Source organism: Acipenser ruthenus, chromosome 5 (genome assembly GCF_902713425.1).
Source record: "Acipenser ruthenus chromosome 5, fAciRut3.2 maternal haplotype, whole genome shotgun sequence".
Taxonomy (NCBI): Eukaryota; Metazoa; Chordata; class Actinopteri; order Acipenseriformes; family Acipenseridae; genus Acipenser; species Acipenser ruthenus.
Window position 1 is genome coordinate 64,182,405 of NC_081193.1, and position 17,626 is coordinate 64,200,030.

At 40.0% G+C, this 17,626-nt stretch overlaps 1 protein-coding gene across 3 annotated transcripts in view; it reads right to left on the bottom strand.

The window, feature by feature from the left end:
- Positions 1-12,051: 12,051 nt before the first annotated feature.
- Positions 12,052-17,626, bottom strand: part of LOC117403239 (brefeldin A-inhibited guanine nucleotide-exchange protein 3-like) — a 102,690-nt gene continuing 97,115 nt past the window's right edge. For all 3 annotated transcript variants that reach the window (XM_059024375.1, XM_059024374.1, XM_059024376.1), the window contains 3 exons: positions 17,258-17,388; positions 13,255-14,476; positions 12,052-12,551 (listed from right to left, as the gene is read on the bottom strand). In XM_059024375.1, the coding sequence (XP_058880358.1) occupies positions 12,360-12,551; positions 13,255-14,476; positions 17,258-17,388 (1,545 nt within the window). In that variant the 3' untranslated portion in view covers positions 12,052-12,359. The remainder of the gene's footprint in view (positions 12,552-13,254; positions 14,477-17,257; positions 17,389-17,626) is intronic.

The following is a 17,626-nucleotide window of genomic DNA, read 5'->3' on the forward strand; positions in this document are numbered from 1 at the left end:
ACTGAATTTTCACATTGAGTGATTTAAAAAACACTTATAGGTGGGTTCCCGTTGAAGTATGAAATGTAACCATTACCTAATGGGATATATCTCTTATAGTCAGAATTACCTGAGCACTTCAAAGAGCCCTGTATGCATCAGACATCGTTTCCACCCCCAGGAGAAAAATACAAGTGACGCATAAGGCTCAGCGCCATTTTTCTTTGAGCCTTGCCTGAGGAAGGAGTGAGTTCTGACTTTTTAGTCATAACTATGGAGACTTAGGTTCTGATTAAGTCCCCTCTGTGGCCTTGCGCCATGCGAAGCCGACGGCTCTCCACCGCCCCTTCCCCGGGATTCAGTCCCATGTTGCGGCTAAGTTTCACACTCCCTCCCTTGCTGCTCGGCTCATCGCGAGTCAAAATAAATTTGATATAAATTCTTGCTAGCGCCTTTTCATATATATATTTTATGAATATTATAATTTTTACCAAGTTTTAACTATTTTCTGTTTTTCTTTCAGAAACCCAGTGCCTCCTTGTACTAGAGTCCGCCTAGCTGTCTGTTTTTTCCAGTCAGCTTTTTGCGCTACGGAGACACTGCCAGTGTTAATGGCTTTTTAGCTACACTGTGCTATCAAATTGTCAGGAGCTTTTTCAACAGGAGAATATTCTGAGTGTCTCATTGCCGTTGCTGTGTCTGCTTTTTGCTTCACTGACAACGTAGGCTACTAGATATTTTCTAGTTAGCAGGCAACTGCAGCCCCTCTGTGTTTAACAGTGCATGCTTGCAGTTGTCAATGGCTTTTTCGGGTCTTCACCTGCACGGCACTTGTCCTGGTCCCAGGGCTGGGCCGGTATCGGTGACCCGTTTTTAGTACCACGGTCATGTTTTTGGTACCACGGTTGGTACCAGTGACCTGTTCGGTACCGAGGTCGGTATCAGGGCACTCCTGCCAGTACCAGTCGGTACCAGAGCCTGTACCAGTGACCTGGTCAGTACCAGAGCCTGTACCAGTGACCTGGTCAGTACCAGAGCCTGTACCAGTGACTTGGTAAGTACCAGTTGATTGCCCGGTACCAGTCGGTACCAAAGTAGGTACCAGTCACCTTTATTGGTATCAAGGTCTGTACCTATCATCTGGTTCATACCAGAATCGGTACCAGGGACCCGGTTCAGTCCGGTTTGACACCAAGACTGTTACCAGTGGTCCATTTTTCTGTACTCTCTGTACACAACAGTTTTCAGCACCAGTGTCTTAGTCTTAGCTTAGTGTCTATTCTCATGCGCATACATTGCACGGCTGAACTGTTTTTTCAACCTTGCACCATGCCTGCGTTTCACCTTTGTGCTGGCTGCAAGAGAAACATTCCAGCAGAGGATGCACGACAGGTGCATCCACTGCCTGGGAAGGGAGCAAGCAGAGGGAGAAGTTAAAGACCACAGCTCTTGCACATCTTTTGCTCATTTTGCTAGGACACTAGAAAGCAGGCTGGCCCGCTGTTCCAGGGACCGCTCTGCATATCTGACACTGGCGTAGTATAACTTGCCCCATTTGTCCCCTGCAGTGTGGTCAAGACTGTGCTCCTCTAAATCCTCCTTTTCATCCTCTGGCTCTAAGAGCTCCCACACTCCTCTGCCAAGGAAGAGGAACAGAAGCTGCGTAACAGGTATTCTGGCAATACTGACCGGGTTGCAGGGCAAATAGATAAGCTTTTTAAAGCTATGAACCAGCAGCAGTCCCTTTTGACGTAGCTGCTGCAAGGCTCCCCTGTTGTCTCAGACCCCAGAGTTCAGGCCCCATTGCCTAACACCCAAGAATTAATCTTCCTGTCCAAGGACGCGCAATCAGATATCTTGGCTTCCTCGGTAACCCCTCCCTGTTGGAGGAGCTCACCTCCCTTATCAGGCGTGCTACCACGGCGCTGCAGTTGCCTTGGACCACGGAAGATAAGCCTTAACACTCTACATTTGATAGGGTGCCCGCTGCCCCCCCAGCTCTCCCAGATTTTTGCAATCATCCTGAGCACGTCTGGCGACTGCCCCTGCTGTCTCAAGATCTTTGGACAGCCTGTGTAGGGTGCACAACACAAATAAACTGGGCCTTGCCCAGTTTACACCTGTTGAGGCATCCATCGCCTCTGGTGCAGATGCTCAAGCTGACTGTGCTGCAAAGGGACTACCCATGTCCCAACAAACAATGCTGCATCACCGAAGTGGCCTATGCAGCCTCAGCATTTTGCACACACCTGGGTAGCTACAGTAGCATACTGGTGTCATACCAATCCAAGCTGTTGTAGGCTGTGTCCACTGAACACAGGCCCTCTTCCCACTGGTTTGACGAGTTGAACTTAGTCAATAACAGCCTGCTCCAGCTGTCTAAGTACATTGGGCAGGAGCATGGCCACGTTGTTGGCAGCAAGATGGCAGCTCTGGCTTTCTCAGGCCCAAGTGCCTGACAAGGACAAGGTGTCATTGCTTGATGCACCCGTAACACTGGGCCATACGGTTGGACACCAGTGGATGAGATGCTAAAGCGGGAAACTTCCAGGGAGTTGGCAACGCCTCCTCCCAAAGCAGAAGCCCCAGCCTATAAGCCGGCAAATCAATGGTGAAACAAGCATCCTCAGCCCCAGAAGCTGATGCAGACTCATACAGCCACTGCTAGGGCTAATGTGCAGAACTGTTTTCATGGTGCGCAGTGTGGAGGGTGCTGCAATTACCAGCACCCTGCTCCCAAGCAGAAGCCTCGGGTGCAAGTCCGTTGAAGCCAGCAGTCCTAGGGTCTGCTGCCACAGGTCCAGGGCCCATTCTATCATGCTGTGACAGGACTGCTGAGTGAGGACTTCCCCAGACCAGACAGTTGACAGAAACACACAGGTACTTGTGGGTGAAAAAGCTGGTGCGCCGTTCTTTTATTGAAACAAAAATAAATAAAAAGGGTTGACAAAAACACTGCTCACAGAGCAAAAATAAAATTTCAAACTAAAACAAATCTGGAACACAAACTGACACCAAATAAACAAGTACCGTAGCAATTGTTATCTTTTTACTTTGTTTAGTTTTTCTCGCTCTCAGGTACCTCTTTCCAGTCTGACGGAGAGAAATTTCTGTATGCTTTGTCCAGTTAGAGCACTAGCGTATTATGTTGACCGCACTGAGAGTTGGTAGCAATCCGAGCAAGTGTTTATTGCTTTGGGTCTAAAGTTCTACAGACGAGCCCTGTCAAAACAGAGGCAGTCGAGGTGAATTGCAGACACGGTCAGGACTGCATACGATCTAACCAACCTGCCCCCACCAGAACAGGCCACTGGTCACTCCACAGAAGGCCTTGCAACCTCTTGGCCGTTATTCCAGGGCACATCTGTCGCAGACCTTTGCAACGCTGCAGTATAGGCCATGCCTCATACGTTTGCCAGGTTCTACCGACTGAATGTCATAAATTAGCAGAACCCTGCTTTTGGGATCGGTGTTAAGAGCAGCCACTCATTCTGTTTGCTAACACATTTTTATTATGTTACACTTTTAGTCCTGGGGTAGCCATAAACCCTTTTTGACTTCTGGTGTTAAATGCTGAGGTTACTCAGTGTAACCTTGCAGCATAGCCACTGCATTATCAGTCCTTGTCCAGAATGCTAAAGGTAGTTTATCTTCCTTCTTAGCACATCTGCCGGTGCTGCAAGTCCTTCACTTGCGATGGCTTGCGTATTGTATCCCATTAGATAATGGTTACATGTCGTACTTGAAAGGGAACGTTTGTAAACAGACATGTGCATCCAAAAGGTTTATGACAGTACTTCAGAAAATCCTGCTTAGATATATTATGTATGTGTCTTTATACAAGCAGCATTGAGATATCTAGCATTGAATAATAGTATAAAAAATACTGAATCTTGCATTTATTAAAATCCAATGACAGAATGACCGAGTGAATCGCACTGTTCCAAATTATGGCACGTTTCAAAGCAGTGGTGGAGCTTGATCTAAGAAAAGTAATCACCTGTTAAATATAGGGTTAAACTTTCTTTTCCAAATATTGTTCTTGTTATATAAACTGAATACTCCATCAATGTTCATCAAGTCCTGTGTTCGTGGGGTATCCTCTATTTACAAATGTCACTCGGGTGGCTTGGTGGTGATGTCAGACCAGGAAATAGACAGACTTAGTACTACGGGTATGAAGCGCTGATGCACGTTTATTTAATTAAATACAAGATTTAAACAGAAAACAAACACTTTGCAAAAGAAAACGGCTCGTTGGCCAAAACAAACAGACAACACAAAACACTGTGAACACGAGCAGCAATTGTTTATATTTCTTTTAAGTTTCTTAGATCATTTTATTCATGTTTCTCCTCTGAACAACCCAACCAAGTCTGAGAGATTCTTACCTTTTATACAGCTGTGCCTGAGCTTGATTGCTTGTTAATCGTTAAAATCGGGCTCAGGCACATTCTACATGTGAAGTGATTTGGCATGGAAGACAATTAACCCTTCCCTGCTGACCTAAAACAGTTCCCAAATACATACATTTAAATAGTACAGCAGTGACCAGTATAAACACAAAATACGCACAGGGGCAGGAGTACCCCGCCACACATCTATCCCCTTGTGCGCAGCACACATGGCCTTAAAGGCTCAAAAGTCTTGGTCCGGGGCCTGGCACCTGAACAGAGCTACTAATGGGCCCGCGGGCGGCCACGGTGTGAGGCCCTCCTCCAGTGACCACGCTGGCAGCGGAAAGGCTGACAGCAGTATGCCACACTCTGGCAGCGGAAATGCTGCCTTCTCTGGACATGTACCCAGCAGTGGCAACGGCGGTAGTGGCAATGCTGACAGCAAAAAGGCTGGCTCCTCCAGCAGGGGCAATCCTGGCAGCAGAAATGGATGTACAGTGGATATACGGTACATCATGAATACCTACAGTACTTACTTTTTGTGTTACAACTCTATTGTATTTACAGCCATGGCAGGGGGTGAATGTCACTGACATGCTATTTTCTTTTATGAAAGACAGCAAGAAGCAGCAGGCTTCTGAGAATATTCCTGAATGGAAAAAACAAATCTGGTTCTGATTTACTATGGAAGAGAGTGCTTTTTTGTGTGTGTGTTTTTAACCACAGACATGCAACACAGTGGTTATACTGTATTTTCATACTAAAAAATGGCTCCCCCATTTGTCACTAGTGATAATCTTTTACTGGTTGATTCAATTTTACCACTACAAATTGTCAGCAATACTGGCCCACAGGATCTTGAATTCACCTTAAATATATTGGTCTCAAGCCTATATTTTTGTTTTGCACAAATAAATATGCTCATGTCATGTAAAATGAAATAGGACTCTGGAATGACGACGGACACAGGTTTCACTCTTGAATCTTTTGGGAGTACGGCCCACAAATGGGTCAATAAGGTAGGCAAAGAATCTTGGGTCATTCAAGCTCAAGTAAACTCATTTCTGGGGAGTTTCCTGTATCTGTGGGTGACGATACGTACACTACATGTGAGTGAAAAAATTGTGCCAAAGAAGGTGGTATGTACATTTTTTCCACAAGGGCTTTTCAACTCCCATGTTTGTTCTATAGACAGTTAACAGAAAAACAGTTGCAAGTTGGTCAAGATGTTTCTTATCGAGTACAGAATTAAAGCACTTGAAGGATGAAACCTGTGCTACTACACCTGGGGAAAGCAATAACAACTTAGAAACCATTCCTATGATGGACCAACCAATACCATGATGTCACTGCCTGTGGTAGGAGTCTGCAACCATCTCACAATATACTTGAGCCAGATATGAATACAAATTTTAAAAACAACCATAATTGTAGGAATCTTTGTAGCAGGCAGTTACTGGGACCTTGTGTTTTCAGGTGAGCATCATAACCACTTACCATATAGATTAGATCCTCATCTTGTAGACTTCAATATCCATTACCTACATACAGCAGAGGAAACAGCAAAGTAATGTTAGGAATGGCTTCACTACAATAGTGTTCAGTTTGGCTTCGTGCTGCATTCTGTATAAGTGTAATGGTGCACCTGTGAGACCTAACAACTCAAACAGTAGAGATGCAACTTTTTACAAAGAAATAGGATTAGGTAGCACTACTTCCTGTTTCTGACTAAGATTTAGAGTTCTGTTCTGCCCTGTTCTGTGTATTTTTAAAGTTTAAGAGCAAGACGGGCACAACTTCAGCCACCTTGATGAAAACTGATCTTTAGCAGTTAAATAAATGGGCAACCAGCTGCTGCTGTGTGCTTTGATAGGGAAGTTACATCTGTTCTGTTTGCAGTGGGATAAATCCTCTTGATTACCTCAAGGGCATCTGTTAAAGTTTGATTAAATGCAATAATATCACTAGTCAAGTGTGTGCTAGGTTGTGTTCAGACTCCAATTTCTGATTAAATCTGTCTGCAACCTATATTACTAGGAATGAGGTGGTCATTTGTAATCCACATGCCATGGCGTGCTGCAGCTCTGCTTAAGGGTTATTGGGAGATTAAGCAAAATAACGCAACCATCTGTCTTGATGAAGTTGAGTCCATTTCTATTTTTAGAAATAGCTCAAATATACTTCCCTTTTGGTGGAAAAATACTAATAAATGCAATCCTATAAAACCCTTCACTAATTAATTATCATGTCTTGCTGCTCATATGTCGGTCTACAATAAAATAACAAATTCTTGGTTGTTTTGCATTTTAATAAAAGGCAAAAACAAACTCTGAGTAGTTCTGCTGTTCCCATTATTATCATTTCTCTAAATCTGCCTTTACCTGGCTTTGTACTTGGTTTGAGTACCGTACTGGGACTTATCCATTCAAATCACGTGACTCTGTGACTCTCTCTCTCTCTCTATCTATAGCTGGCTCTTATATAGACAGAAAGTAATTGGGGGCTGACAGAGTTGAAAGGTCACACTGTCACATGATTTGAATGGACTGAGGATACTCCAGAGACATTGGACATGGTGTGATGGATGGTGGTCAGTGGGGGTGGTGTGTCAGGAATTACATTTTTCTGGTTAAATCTGGTTGTACTGCAGGGGTTGTGGTTTTTAGTGTCTTGGTATGAGGAAGCTGTAAATAGTTTTTAAAAACTAATGACATTTAGATTACGTATTTGACTTGAATGTAAATCAGCCATAAAACACAAAAAAGTATGCTTGCTTTTCATTTACTTGTTTATTCTACAGCACAGGCAACATAAATGAATCTGTGAAACACTTTAGTATGTATTTGATATACCTCTTGATTCTTTTTTAAACATTAAAATGCAAGTTACAACAACAACAAAAAAAAACATTTTCCCAGCCAAACATACAGTAACGTCACAAAATGAAACCGCCCCACAGAATAACATACAACACAGCATAAATGTTATTTGGCCAATAAGAAATCAAATAAAACAACACACAACAGCTTGAGTATGCTGATACTGTAGTACAAACGATTGTATTGAGTAACATATGAAAGAGCCATGTCAATAAATATATGATAGGCATAACCGGGCACAGAAGAGTCCTGTTATACTTGTAAATTGGCGAAATACAAGAAAAATGGAACACAACTCTTATCCCAACATAGTCAATTACATCCTAACAGTCTTGGTGTGTCGAGATACCCAGAAAGTTTGGAATGTTAAATCCTAAAACGAATCGCTAAATATTTCCATGTTGTTTTTTGTTGGGCCTGCTGAACATGTATGCAAAGCAGTTTCATTATAAGCTTTTACATATTTTTGGTCACCAAATTAGTGTGGATGTAAGCATTTGGCCTTGTTTTTTTCCCTCTGCTAGTCAGTAGTTCTGAAGATATCTCTGTGCCAAACAAGTATTGAAAAGAACAGTGACAGGATTTAAAAAATAAATAGTGAACTTTATTAACCAATAAGGAATGGGTTACAGTACTGTAGTAGAAAATTGTGTACAGTCTAAAAACCTGTGCTGAACTTTTCTAAAACCATTTCTAGGTGTTTGGCAACATGTACTGGTAATAACATTCTCTTTATATATATTTTATATATGTATTAAAATTGAAATGAATCTTGGGTAAATATGTTCTGTCATATTTTGTTATTATTTTGAACCAACGTTGGGTCAGTGTGTGCTCATTTTACCAGGCAGTGGTACATTGTTTTTTCATCGGTTTAAATAATGCAGCATAAAAAGCACAATTAATACTTAACCCTTACAATCCTGAATTATATTTGTCGAGCTAAAGAATGCAAAACTTTATTGAGCATACAATGAGAAAATATTTTCTATATATATATATATTTATACACTACCTCAGATTGGGACCTAGGAGGCCCGTGAGGTTCCAACGTGATTTCTGATGGCATATGTTAACATACAGCGCTAAGATGAGGTCCCGCCAGGACTGAAAGGGTTAAAAGTAAAAGCAACCTTTGGTACAATTAGATCAGCTGGGAACATGCTGAATTCATACTCCGCAAACTGAACCCTCAACTTACTGCCTGAACTGAATCTTAAAAAACTTGTATGATTGTTTTTGGTAGAGAGATGTACTCTATCATTAACATTCCTGTCAATGTGAGCACATTCTTTAATTCTAAATACCCTCAAGTCGATTCCCATTTTCACTGTAAATCAACCATCTTCTTTAGATGGACAAAAACAAGCTAAACAAGATTAAACTGTTAACAGAGTACACATGAAAGTGGCATTATAAAATTACAAAGATGACTGAAATCATACATTGATACAGTTAAATGAATACCATTTAGACACACAGAATAAAATGTGAAAGAAAAACATTTGTAAATACTTTCTAAGGAACTTTACATTCATTACTTTCACCAAGTGAAAGTCCCTATATATATATATATATATATATATATATATATATATATATATATATATATATATATATATATATAAATAAAATAAAATATCAGGAACTACAATAGTACCTATATATTATCCACACATTTATAGTGGCTATGATTTTTTTAAATTAAATTAACAATTGTATCATAATACTTTAATTTACAGTCACTTCAGATTTTCCTCTATATACGAGCCAAAAACGGACCTTTCGGATTTGACGGCACATGCACACCTACTGTACAACTGATGATATCTGTGGTATTTAGGAGTTAATTTTAGGGTTGGTTAAGTGTTACTTAAACTGACTCCCAAGTGGATAAACGGCTAAGACCTTATGAGGGTTGTTTATAGTGTTCAACATACCTTTTAAAAAGTTATCACAGAATGCAATTCATGTTGGCACCAGTGGGGATATAAGTAATTTTAATATTTCAAAATGATACCGACATCTTTTTTGAAACAGGTCTGTGTCAGTTTCATTCAGTGGCTCATGGCTGAGCTTTAAAAAGTAAAGCCTTTATGATGTTTTGTTTATTACAAGATATACTGATTTTGTACTGAGGCGCTCTATATATACCGTAGGATATGCCGACTTGGACTCCCTATAGAAATAAGTGGGACAGTCAATTCCACTGCCGAATAACTGTTTCAAAACTCATTTTAAAATATTCTTTGTCAACAGCTTCAGTTATAGGAAAAAACACAATAAAAAACTTCAATACCATGTTGGTGGTTTTTGTTTTTGTTTAAATTCTCTGTAGCTTCTTAGCCAATATTATACTTTGAGTTTACTGTAACAGTGATGCAAACAGTATGTGCCTTTATACAAGGCTTGTTCAAGTGAAACATGCCCTAGGGGAACCACCTTGGTGTTTAGGGACATCTTGTGATGTCATATACAAGCCTGAAAGCACTGCTATTACAGCACGTTGCCCAATAGGTGTGTTGCTGCTGTTCGGATTGGCAGTCTCTGCTTGGCTTGGGTCTGAACGGTAGGGAGTGTACAGGTTAGGATTGAGGTGTGCTTGCAGAGCTTTAAAAAGGGAAGCTCCCATAGTGTCCCTCACTTTTTATCAGCACTAGGCTAACAAGCATCACAAAAAAGGACTATTATTGATCAGTATCAATTTTGAGTGCACATTGTCATGTTATGTTTATGATATACCTTCCAGGGCTTGCTTCACTTGATCCATCCCTGTTCTAAAAGGTTTCGTGGTTCAATCCAAAGCTTGGTGGTTGACTTTACTTTAATTACGTGTGTGTGTGTGTGTGTGTGTTTGAACGGCGGGGGGGGGGAGGTGCTGCTAACAAGATCATTTCACTGAACTTGGGCTGCTGAATGCCTGGGATTAAACAAATAACCTTTAACATGGTTGCTTGAGCTTGACTCACCGCTAAATTACAGAAAAAAAACAACTTGCAACAAGGCAGTGCTTGCTTGCTATGTAATCATTCAGGGAGTTTTAAAGCATTACTATCCAACAAGTCGTATATGTATGCTCTTTTTTCATTTAGCAGAGTAAATAGATTACAATCTAATTATTTTAATTTATTTTATTTTTTGTTACATTTTCCTTACTATTACTGAGTGGTTCTGGGTCATGTTTCTCCAATATTGAGTTTATCATTTTTCTCTAAAATCTGCTTGGTTTAGAGCTTGCTTTGGGCTGGTTTGAAGGATCGTAAGTGCTGGGACTGAATAGTCTTCCTCATACCATTCAAATCATGCAGCAATATGACCTTTCAGCTCAGCCAGTCCCACCTACTCTACCTACACAGAGTAGCAGTAGATGGCACTGGGGATAATAACAAAAAAAAAAAAATTATAACTACTCAATGAAAATTAAGGATGCAAATAAACCAAAATCTAAAGCTACTTATTCTTTGAGGTTACAGACATCACTGCATTATTTGTTATCATATCACAATCAACTTATGCTACTAAATTGATCTTTGGAAATGTGTAAATGTTTTGAGTGCTTAGATGATTAACCACATAAAAAACATTTAAAACTAAATTCTTATACCAGAAATGAATCTTCATTCCCTGAATGTTCACAGCATTTCATCTTTGATACAAAAGAAATTATGAGGATGCCATTGGCTTTTGTGCATTTTGTTTTCAGATTAATTGACAACCAACGGTCAATATAGAAAGGAATAATGAACAAAGCAGTTTGATAAATGTCATTTCTGCTCATGGTGACATCTATGGAAATGCGTTGGGTAGAAATTTGACAGTCACAGTAATTCAGACACATTCAATTTTTAGCAATCCATCTAAAATTCACAGATAAAATGCGTGGCTAATGTAATAAATATTTATGGTAATTCATAGATTATTCATGGCTAGAAAAGCAAAATTTCACATAGGTGTCTCTTCTACATTTGGCAGCATTCAGTAAAGCAGGCATTCTAGCCTAGAGTTGCGGTTTTACAGCATGTTGTTTTTAACTCCCAATGGGACTAAGCACAGGATGGAAGAACCTATTTAGTACTTCTGAATGTAATTTCATCTAGACATGCTGGGGAACATATGAATTGGGATTTTCTGAAAGCCTTCATTTTTTTGGGGTCAAGTAGTAATCTGAAAGTAGGTTAAGGCAGCCGAGTATAATTTCCTAGTAGACATCCACCATTGTTTTTAGTGCAACAACATGCTGGTGGCTCATACTTCCCATTTGAGAAGAAAACCAGATCTACTGCATCTAACAAGTCTACCGGAGCCACATCAGCTTGAATGAGTAATAAGGTGGCAATATATCATTCCAAAATAAAATGCAAAAACCACTTGTCCTGCATTTGAAAAAGATGGGGTGCCAGACAATCGGTACCAAGCTAAATCTGGTTTACTGGATGATAAACTCCCAAGAGGTAGTGCACAGGTACAATACCTGGAGAAATAACTGGGTACCCTTATGGATATTTTAAGTTTATAACTAGCAGGCTATTGTAAAGATTTACAAAATCTAGAGTGTTCAGTGCCCAGATGACTGCAGCATAAAACCGTTAAGATGCACAGTGCATCTACACTAGGTGAAGACACAGTGTCACATTACTGGAGTCATTTGGTCTAAATTTTAACCAGTTTTTAGAAAGGACCTTCCTCGCTGTAAAATTGACAGCGAGGAAGCAAAAAGAAAAGATCAGGGTGGGTTCAGGTGACTTTACAACAGGTTTTCAGATACCCTTGCTTGGAGTGCCTGTACTACGAGCACATGCTCTTGCCAATATTTTCTTTTTTTTTTTTTTTTAGGTTTGTAATTTTCAATTTTTTTTTTTTTGTTAAAAGGGGGTAAATGCCAAGTTTCCACCCAAGTAAACACAGGAAAATTAACACAACTACCACTAACAAATATTTCTAAAATTTTAGCACTGTACATTAGAACTATTATTTAACACCCATTTCCATTTCCCCACCCCCAACACTGCAAAATGAAATCCAACCCCCTTATTTAGGCCATAGCCCACTTATTTTTCTTTCTTTTATTTCTCTCTCTTTTTTTTTCTTAGAAACAGAATATGTCTTACAGAATGATGTCATAGACTCTGCCCAACCTCCCCAGCCACTCCCTCACAGCTTGGCGAACCCGTATGTCAGTCACGTGACATGTCAGCTGACTGATGCATGGAAACACAGCAGGCTGAAGAGCTACAAACGTTGGGTCCGGAAGGAGCTGTATTTGATTGAGGATTGTTAATACCATATTGGTCCAAGCCTAAAAAAAAAATAAAAAAAATAAAATATACAGGTGCATTTTTTAATTGGCAAGAGTTTTTAGAAAATATGTATTAAAAAAAAAAAAATCTATTAATGCATACACAAAGTTTGACTTCACTGGTAAGGTAATTGCTTGTGTACGGTCACAAAGTTTTAATTTTATTTTGTTGGATTAAATAAGTATTATTCCTTAGGCTTTTCTTTTTGAAGGCAAGATTTAGCTACCTGACATGTGTGTGTGTGTGTGTGTGTGTATCTCTGCACCCAAATTACAAAACCAATTTTTTTTAGAGGCTGGAGCTAAGTGATGCGTTTATTATTGGAGTCAAATTCATTTTGATTTGATCCCGTGTTGAAAATGGGAAATTGCAGAATAGATCTGGTGAAATAGCCCTTAAAGCTGAATTACCTTTTATGTGTTTTCAGTTTTCTTCATATTGTAATAATTCTCCCTGCTGTCACAATACTCCACAAAGAGGTAAAATAATCTGCCTAATGAGATATATAACTATACAACGATAAAAGCCGATTTGATCATTTTTATAGAGCTTGTCAGCATTTCTCATTCACATAGAAATTAAAGACTGGTAAATTAGAATCTAAAATTATCCCAGCTATGTATTACTAAAGGTGTTGTGCTGAAGTGCATTTCATGAAAACAGCTAACTTTCACAATGTGTATTTTTGATTTACAAGTTTACCTGGATCTGTGCCTCGGCATCTCGCAATGAAATGTTTTGGGAACTGGCCACAGACCCTGAACGGGGCCGCTTCTCCTGCCTCAAAACCTCTGGGCCGGCGCTCAATGAATGTCTCATCTGACCTTGATCCACCAGCTGTTGTGCCCTCTGCAGAACTGGGGAGTCTGGGCCCCGTAGTGTGACAAGGTCCCCCTTCTTGTCATGCTTTGACTCCTTCACAAAGGTAGTCAAGTTGTGCTGCTGCTTTCTTTTCTTGTACTCTACCATGAGCTTGGAGATGGTCTTGTCTGTGGCGATGGTGTAAAGCTTGTTCCCAGCACTCTCCCACCACTCCTTCTTGTCCTGCTCTCTCTTCTCCAGTTTGTGTGTCAGTGGTGACAGGCAACTCGTGCTTAACCCCAATGTTGGTGTCTCCTCTGCTGGCGTCTCTACAACTTGGTTACGTACACTTTCTTCTGACGGGGTGCCCTTTCCTGAAAGACCTCCGGTAGAGGGTGTTGAAGTCTCAGAAGGAAACAGTGGGAGAAAGAATATAGTGTCTGCTTTAAGGACTGGGGTATCATCCATGTTACTTTCTAGATCAAGGTGCATCTGGATGTAGTTGGTACAAAGGTCCATGCAGAGTTTGTGGAGGCGCTTCACCAGCCAAGCCCAATCTGCATTGTTAATAGGCTGGATGCTGAAGGAGGGGATCGTGGCGCTCCACTGTCTTTTCTCCTTTCCCCTTGGAGGGCTGACCTGGGCTGTTTCCTCAAAGATGTCTTCATCCTCCGAGGAGCACTGCTGGGAGGAGTCCGTGCTGCCCTCTTCCTTGTAGAGGATCTTCTTCACCTGTTCGGCGGTGATGTTCTCCTGGCTGGTCAAGGTAGCGCAGATCAAGGCCTGAAAGTAGATGTTGAAGCTCATGGCAGACTGGCGGTAGAGGTTGGCAGCCCCGCAGACTCCAGATACTTTCATGAGCAGGTACTTTAATCCGGGCCTAGTGTCAAACTCTCTGGCAGTCCTGTAGGAATCCAGCAGCAGGTCGAAGATAATGGCCAGGTTTTGCATGGAAATGTGTCTCAAGAACCCAGCTCGCTTGGTTTCTGATACCGGGTTAGACTTCTCTTGAGATTCTGTGTGGAAGGAGCTCTTCACAAACTCTTCTAACAGAATATCATACAGGTTCTGAAGCAACACCTGATGGGACAGCAAGCTGACCACTATGGTCCTAAATGGGATTCTGTAGTATGAAATAAAAAGAGATGCATATAAATATTTTACGATGCATTTAAGAATTGCACAGATTTAGTTATTTGATCTTTTTTTTTGGTTTAATTTCAAAAGGAAAGGTGTCATTTCTAAGGCTTCAAGAGTACACATTTGAACGACAGTATATGTGTATCTGGAGGATACACATATCAAGTGGTGTTTCTGTTGCTCAAAAGAGAACGTGATGACACTCAGTGTTTTTTCACTTTGAAGTTACAAATTTAGATTAGACTGCTAAATAAAAGTAGTTTTTGAAGGTTGTCTCCCATTCCACTGCCTCACCACCCCCCCAAAAAAATTGTTCATCTAGTTAACAGCCTAGAGATACCAAATTACAATAAGCTCTCTACCAGTCTTGTCAGATGTGCATATGTTTCAGTTTTCTTGGGAAGGGTAGGCAACTGAGGTCTACATTTCAATACAGTCTTAAAAGTAGTTCTATTTCCAAAAAATATTACATTAAAAAAGAAATCAAGAGTTTCCAGACCAGGTATTGCAACCACCATGTAGCTATGCCAAGATTAAAGTTCAAGTTTATGTTTCTGTGGGTTTCAGCTTGACCATTTTTGTGAAGGCATCAAAGCCCAACTTATTGTCTGTTTTGCAACCTTGCATTACCGTGATAAAAAACATAAGGAAATATGGAACATAGTTTTCCCAATTTCTGTATTGCTTCAATCCCCAACAGCACTCATATAAATAGTGACTCAGTACCGCAAACAAAGGCATGGTGCGGTTATGTATGCAACTTGTGGAACATGGTCTGGAAACTCTTTTTCATGCAGGTTTCATGTGAGAGACTGTTCAAAACAACATCTGTGTTTTAGGGCTACTGGTCTACAAGAATGTCACATTCTTTAAGCAGATCATTAGCATACCTTAAAAACATGTGTTTATACCTTACCCAACTTTCCTGTTGTACAGTCCAGCGTGAATAGAAAAGGAATTAAAAACAGAAGATAGCACATTGAGCTTTAGAATGTAGTAAATTGCTTACTGTAACTATAGTAATTGAATTGTCAGCCAAACATGATTGCATTAGAGCAAAAAAAAATAATAATTATGATGTGAAATAATGTGATATCTTGTAACAATTGTAAGTCGCCCTGGATAAGGGCGTCTGCTAAGAAATAAATAAAGTAAAAAGCAGCTTTACATAAATATAATTAAATAATACCTACCCTCATAATTCCCTGGGTGTGGGCATGATGACTCATCAACCACATGTGATACAGAAAAGGGTTCCAGAGTAGGTGAGTGTTTCATAAATATGTGTCAATTTCAACTCTTAGGCAATCAGGTGTCAAACCATTTACTGTTTTCTACGGTAAGATTTTAAAACCAATTCTAAAACACACTGGAAGCCAGTGCAGTGAAGCTAAAGCAGGAGTCATATGATTCTGTTTCTTTGTTCTGGAGAGAACCCTAGCAGCTAGATTCTGAACAAGCTGTAAACGTGATAAAGCATTACATGAAAGCCCAGCAAATAAAGCATTGCAGTAGTAAAGCATGAATTAACATAGAACCAGACAAAGAAAGAAAATATAATTTTAGCAATGATTTGTAGATGACATATTTTTAAACATAACCACAAAATCTGATTTTATATTAGAGGTCAGTTTGCCCCGTGGCAGGGTGGAAGCCTGCCCAGGTAAATAGTGTGAGGTGTGTTTTTATTTTGTTTGGTAGGGATGGGATTAATTCCACCCCTGCAGAACACACCTGTGGAATGTGGCTGGGTCTTGATTGAATGATTGGTAACCAGCATGGGCCGTGACGCTAATCTTTCACAAGCCCAAACCTATTTAAGAAATTTGCAAGCTTTAGTTCTTGCCAATAACCTAATAGCAAATACATTTTGAAACATCCAACTTTGAATATTAGCAAGACACTCTAGCAAGGGTGAAATAGCAGTTGTGTCACCAGATTTCATAGAAATATAAAGCGTGTCATCCGCATATCCTCACTGTGTTTAAGAATGATCTCACCCAGTGGTAGCATATATAAAGAAATAATATGGGACCAATAATAGAGCCCTGTGGGTCACCACAAGTAATAGTAGATAATCCTGATACAGACTCCCATAAAAAAACAAAGCACTGTCTGTTAGTTAGATATGACAAACTAGTTTCGAACAGTTCCAGTCAGACTAACCCAGTTTTTAAAATGATCAATTAAAATAGCACAGACCACAGCATCAAATGCAGCATTCAGGTCTAAAAGAACCTAAATGGATATAGTAGTTAGAGTCTGCACTCATCAGTAAGTCATTCACCACTCTTACAAGGGAAATCTCTGTATTATGATACTGCATTTTATCCTGTACTTCAGAATACTGTAATCTGCCAAGTGTTTAACCTGTAGTATTTTGTATTTAATCATATCCTGATGTAACTATCACTATTATCTGCTGTATTATTGAATTGTGGTTTGTCACACTTGTACTTTGCTTGAACAAAAGTTATTGTATTTCTTGCTCTTATTGTATTACTTGTATTGTAACACTTAATGTATTTGCTTACGATTGTAAGTCGCCCTGGATAAGGGCGTCTGCTAAGAAATAAATAATAATATGAGGAGATCGAACCCAACAAACTTTTCATGGATGTTACTACTATCCAGAAATCTGCTGAGCTAAGGTCCCATTTCTAACTTACCATTTTTAGCTAAGGTTGACCTTGACCTTTTGCCATGCATCAGCACTGTTGATGAGTATATAAGTTATGGTTGCCATTCTAAAATGACAACTTACCTTTTTTCAGTGTGGCCATTTGTTTTTTCATCAGCAGGTAATTCAATAATAAGTACACAGGACTGTGCATGCTCAAAGCCTTCCTTGTTATTGGGTGTCTTGGCAGAACACTGGGTATCTAGCATGAAGACCTACACAGAACAGAAAAATACATCTCTTAAGCTAGACCAAATAATGCCTTCAGAAAGAAAAGAATATATCAGTAGTGTAAGGACTTTAATGGTTGTTTCACAAGATTACTACAGTATAATTTCACTTTTAACTATAATAAAACCAGAAGAAAGACTTCCCTTAATTACCAGTAGCAGACAATCTCTTGAAAAATGATGAAATTCAACATAATGAAATTCCCAAATGGTATAGGAGTAA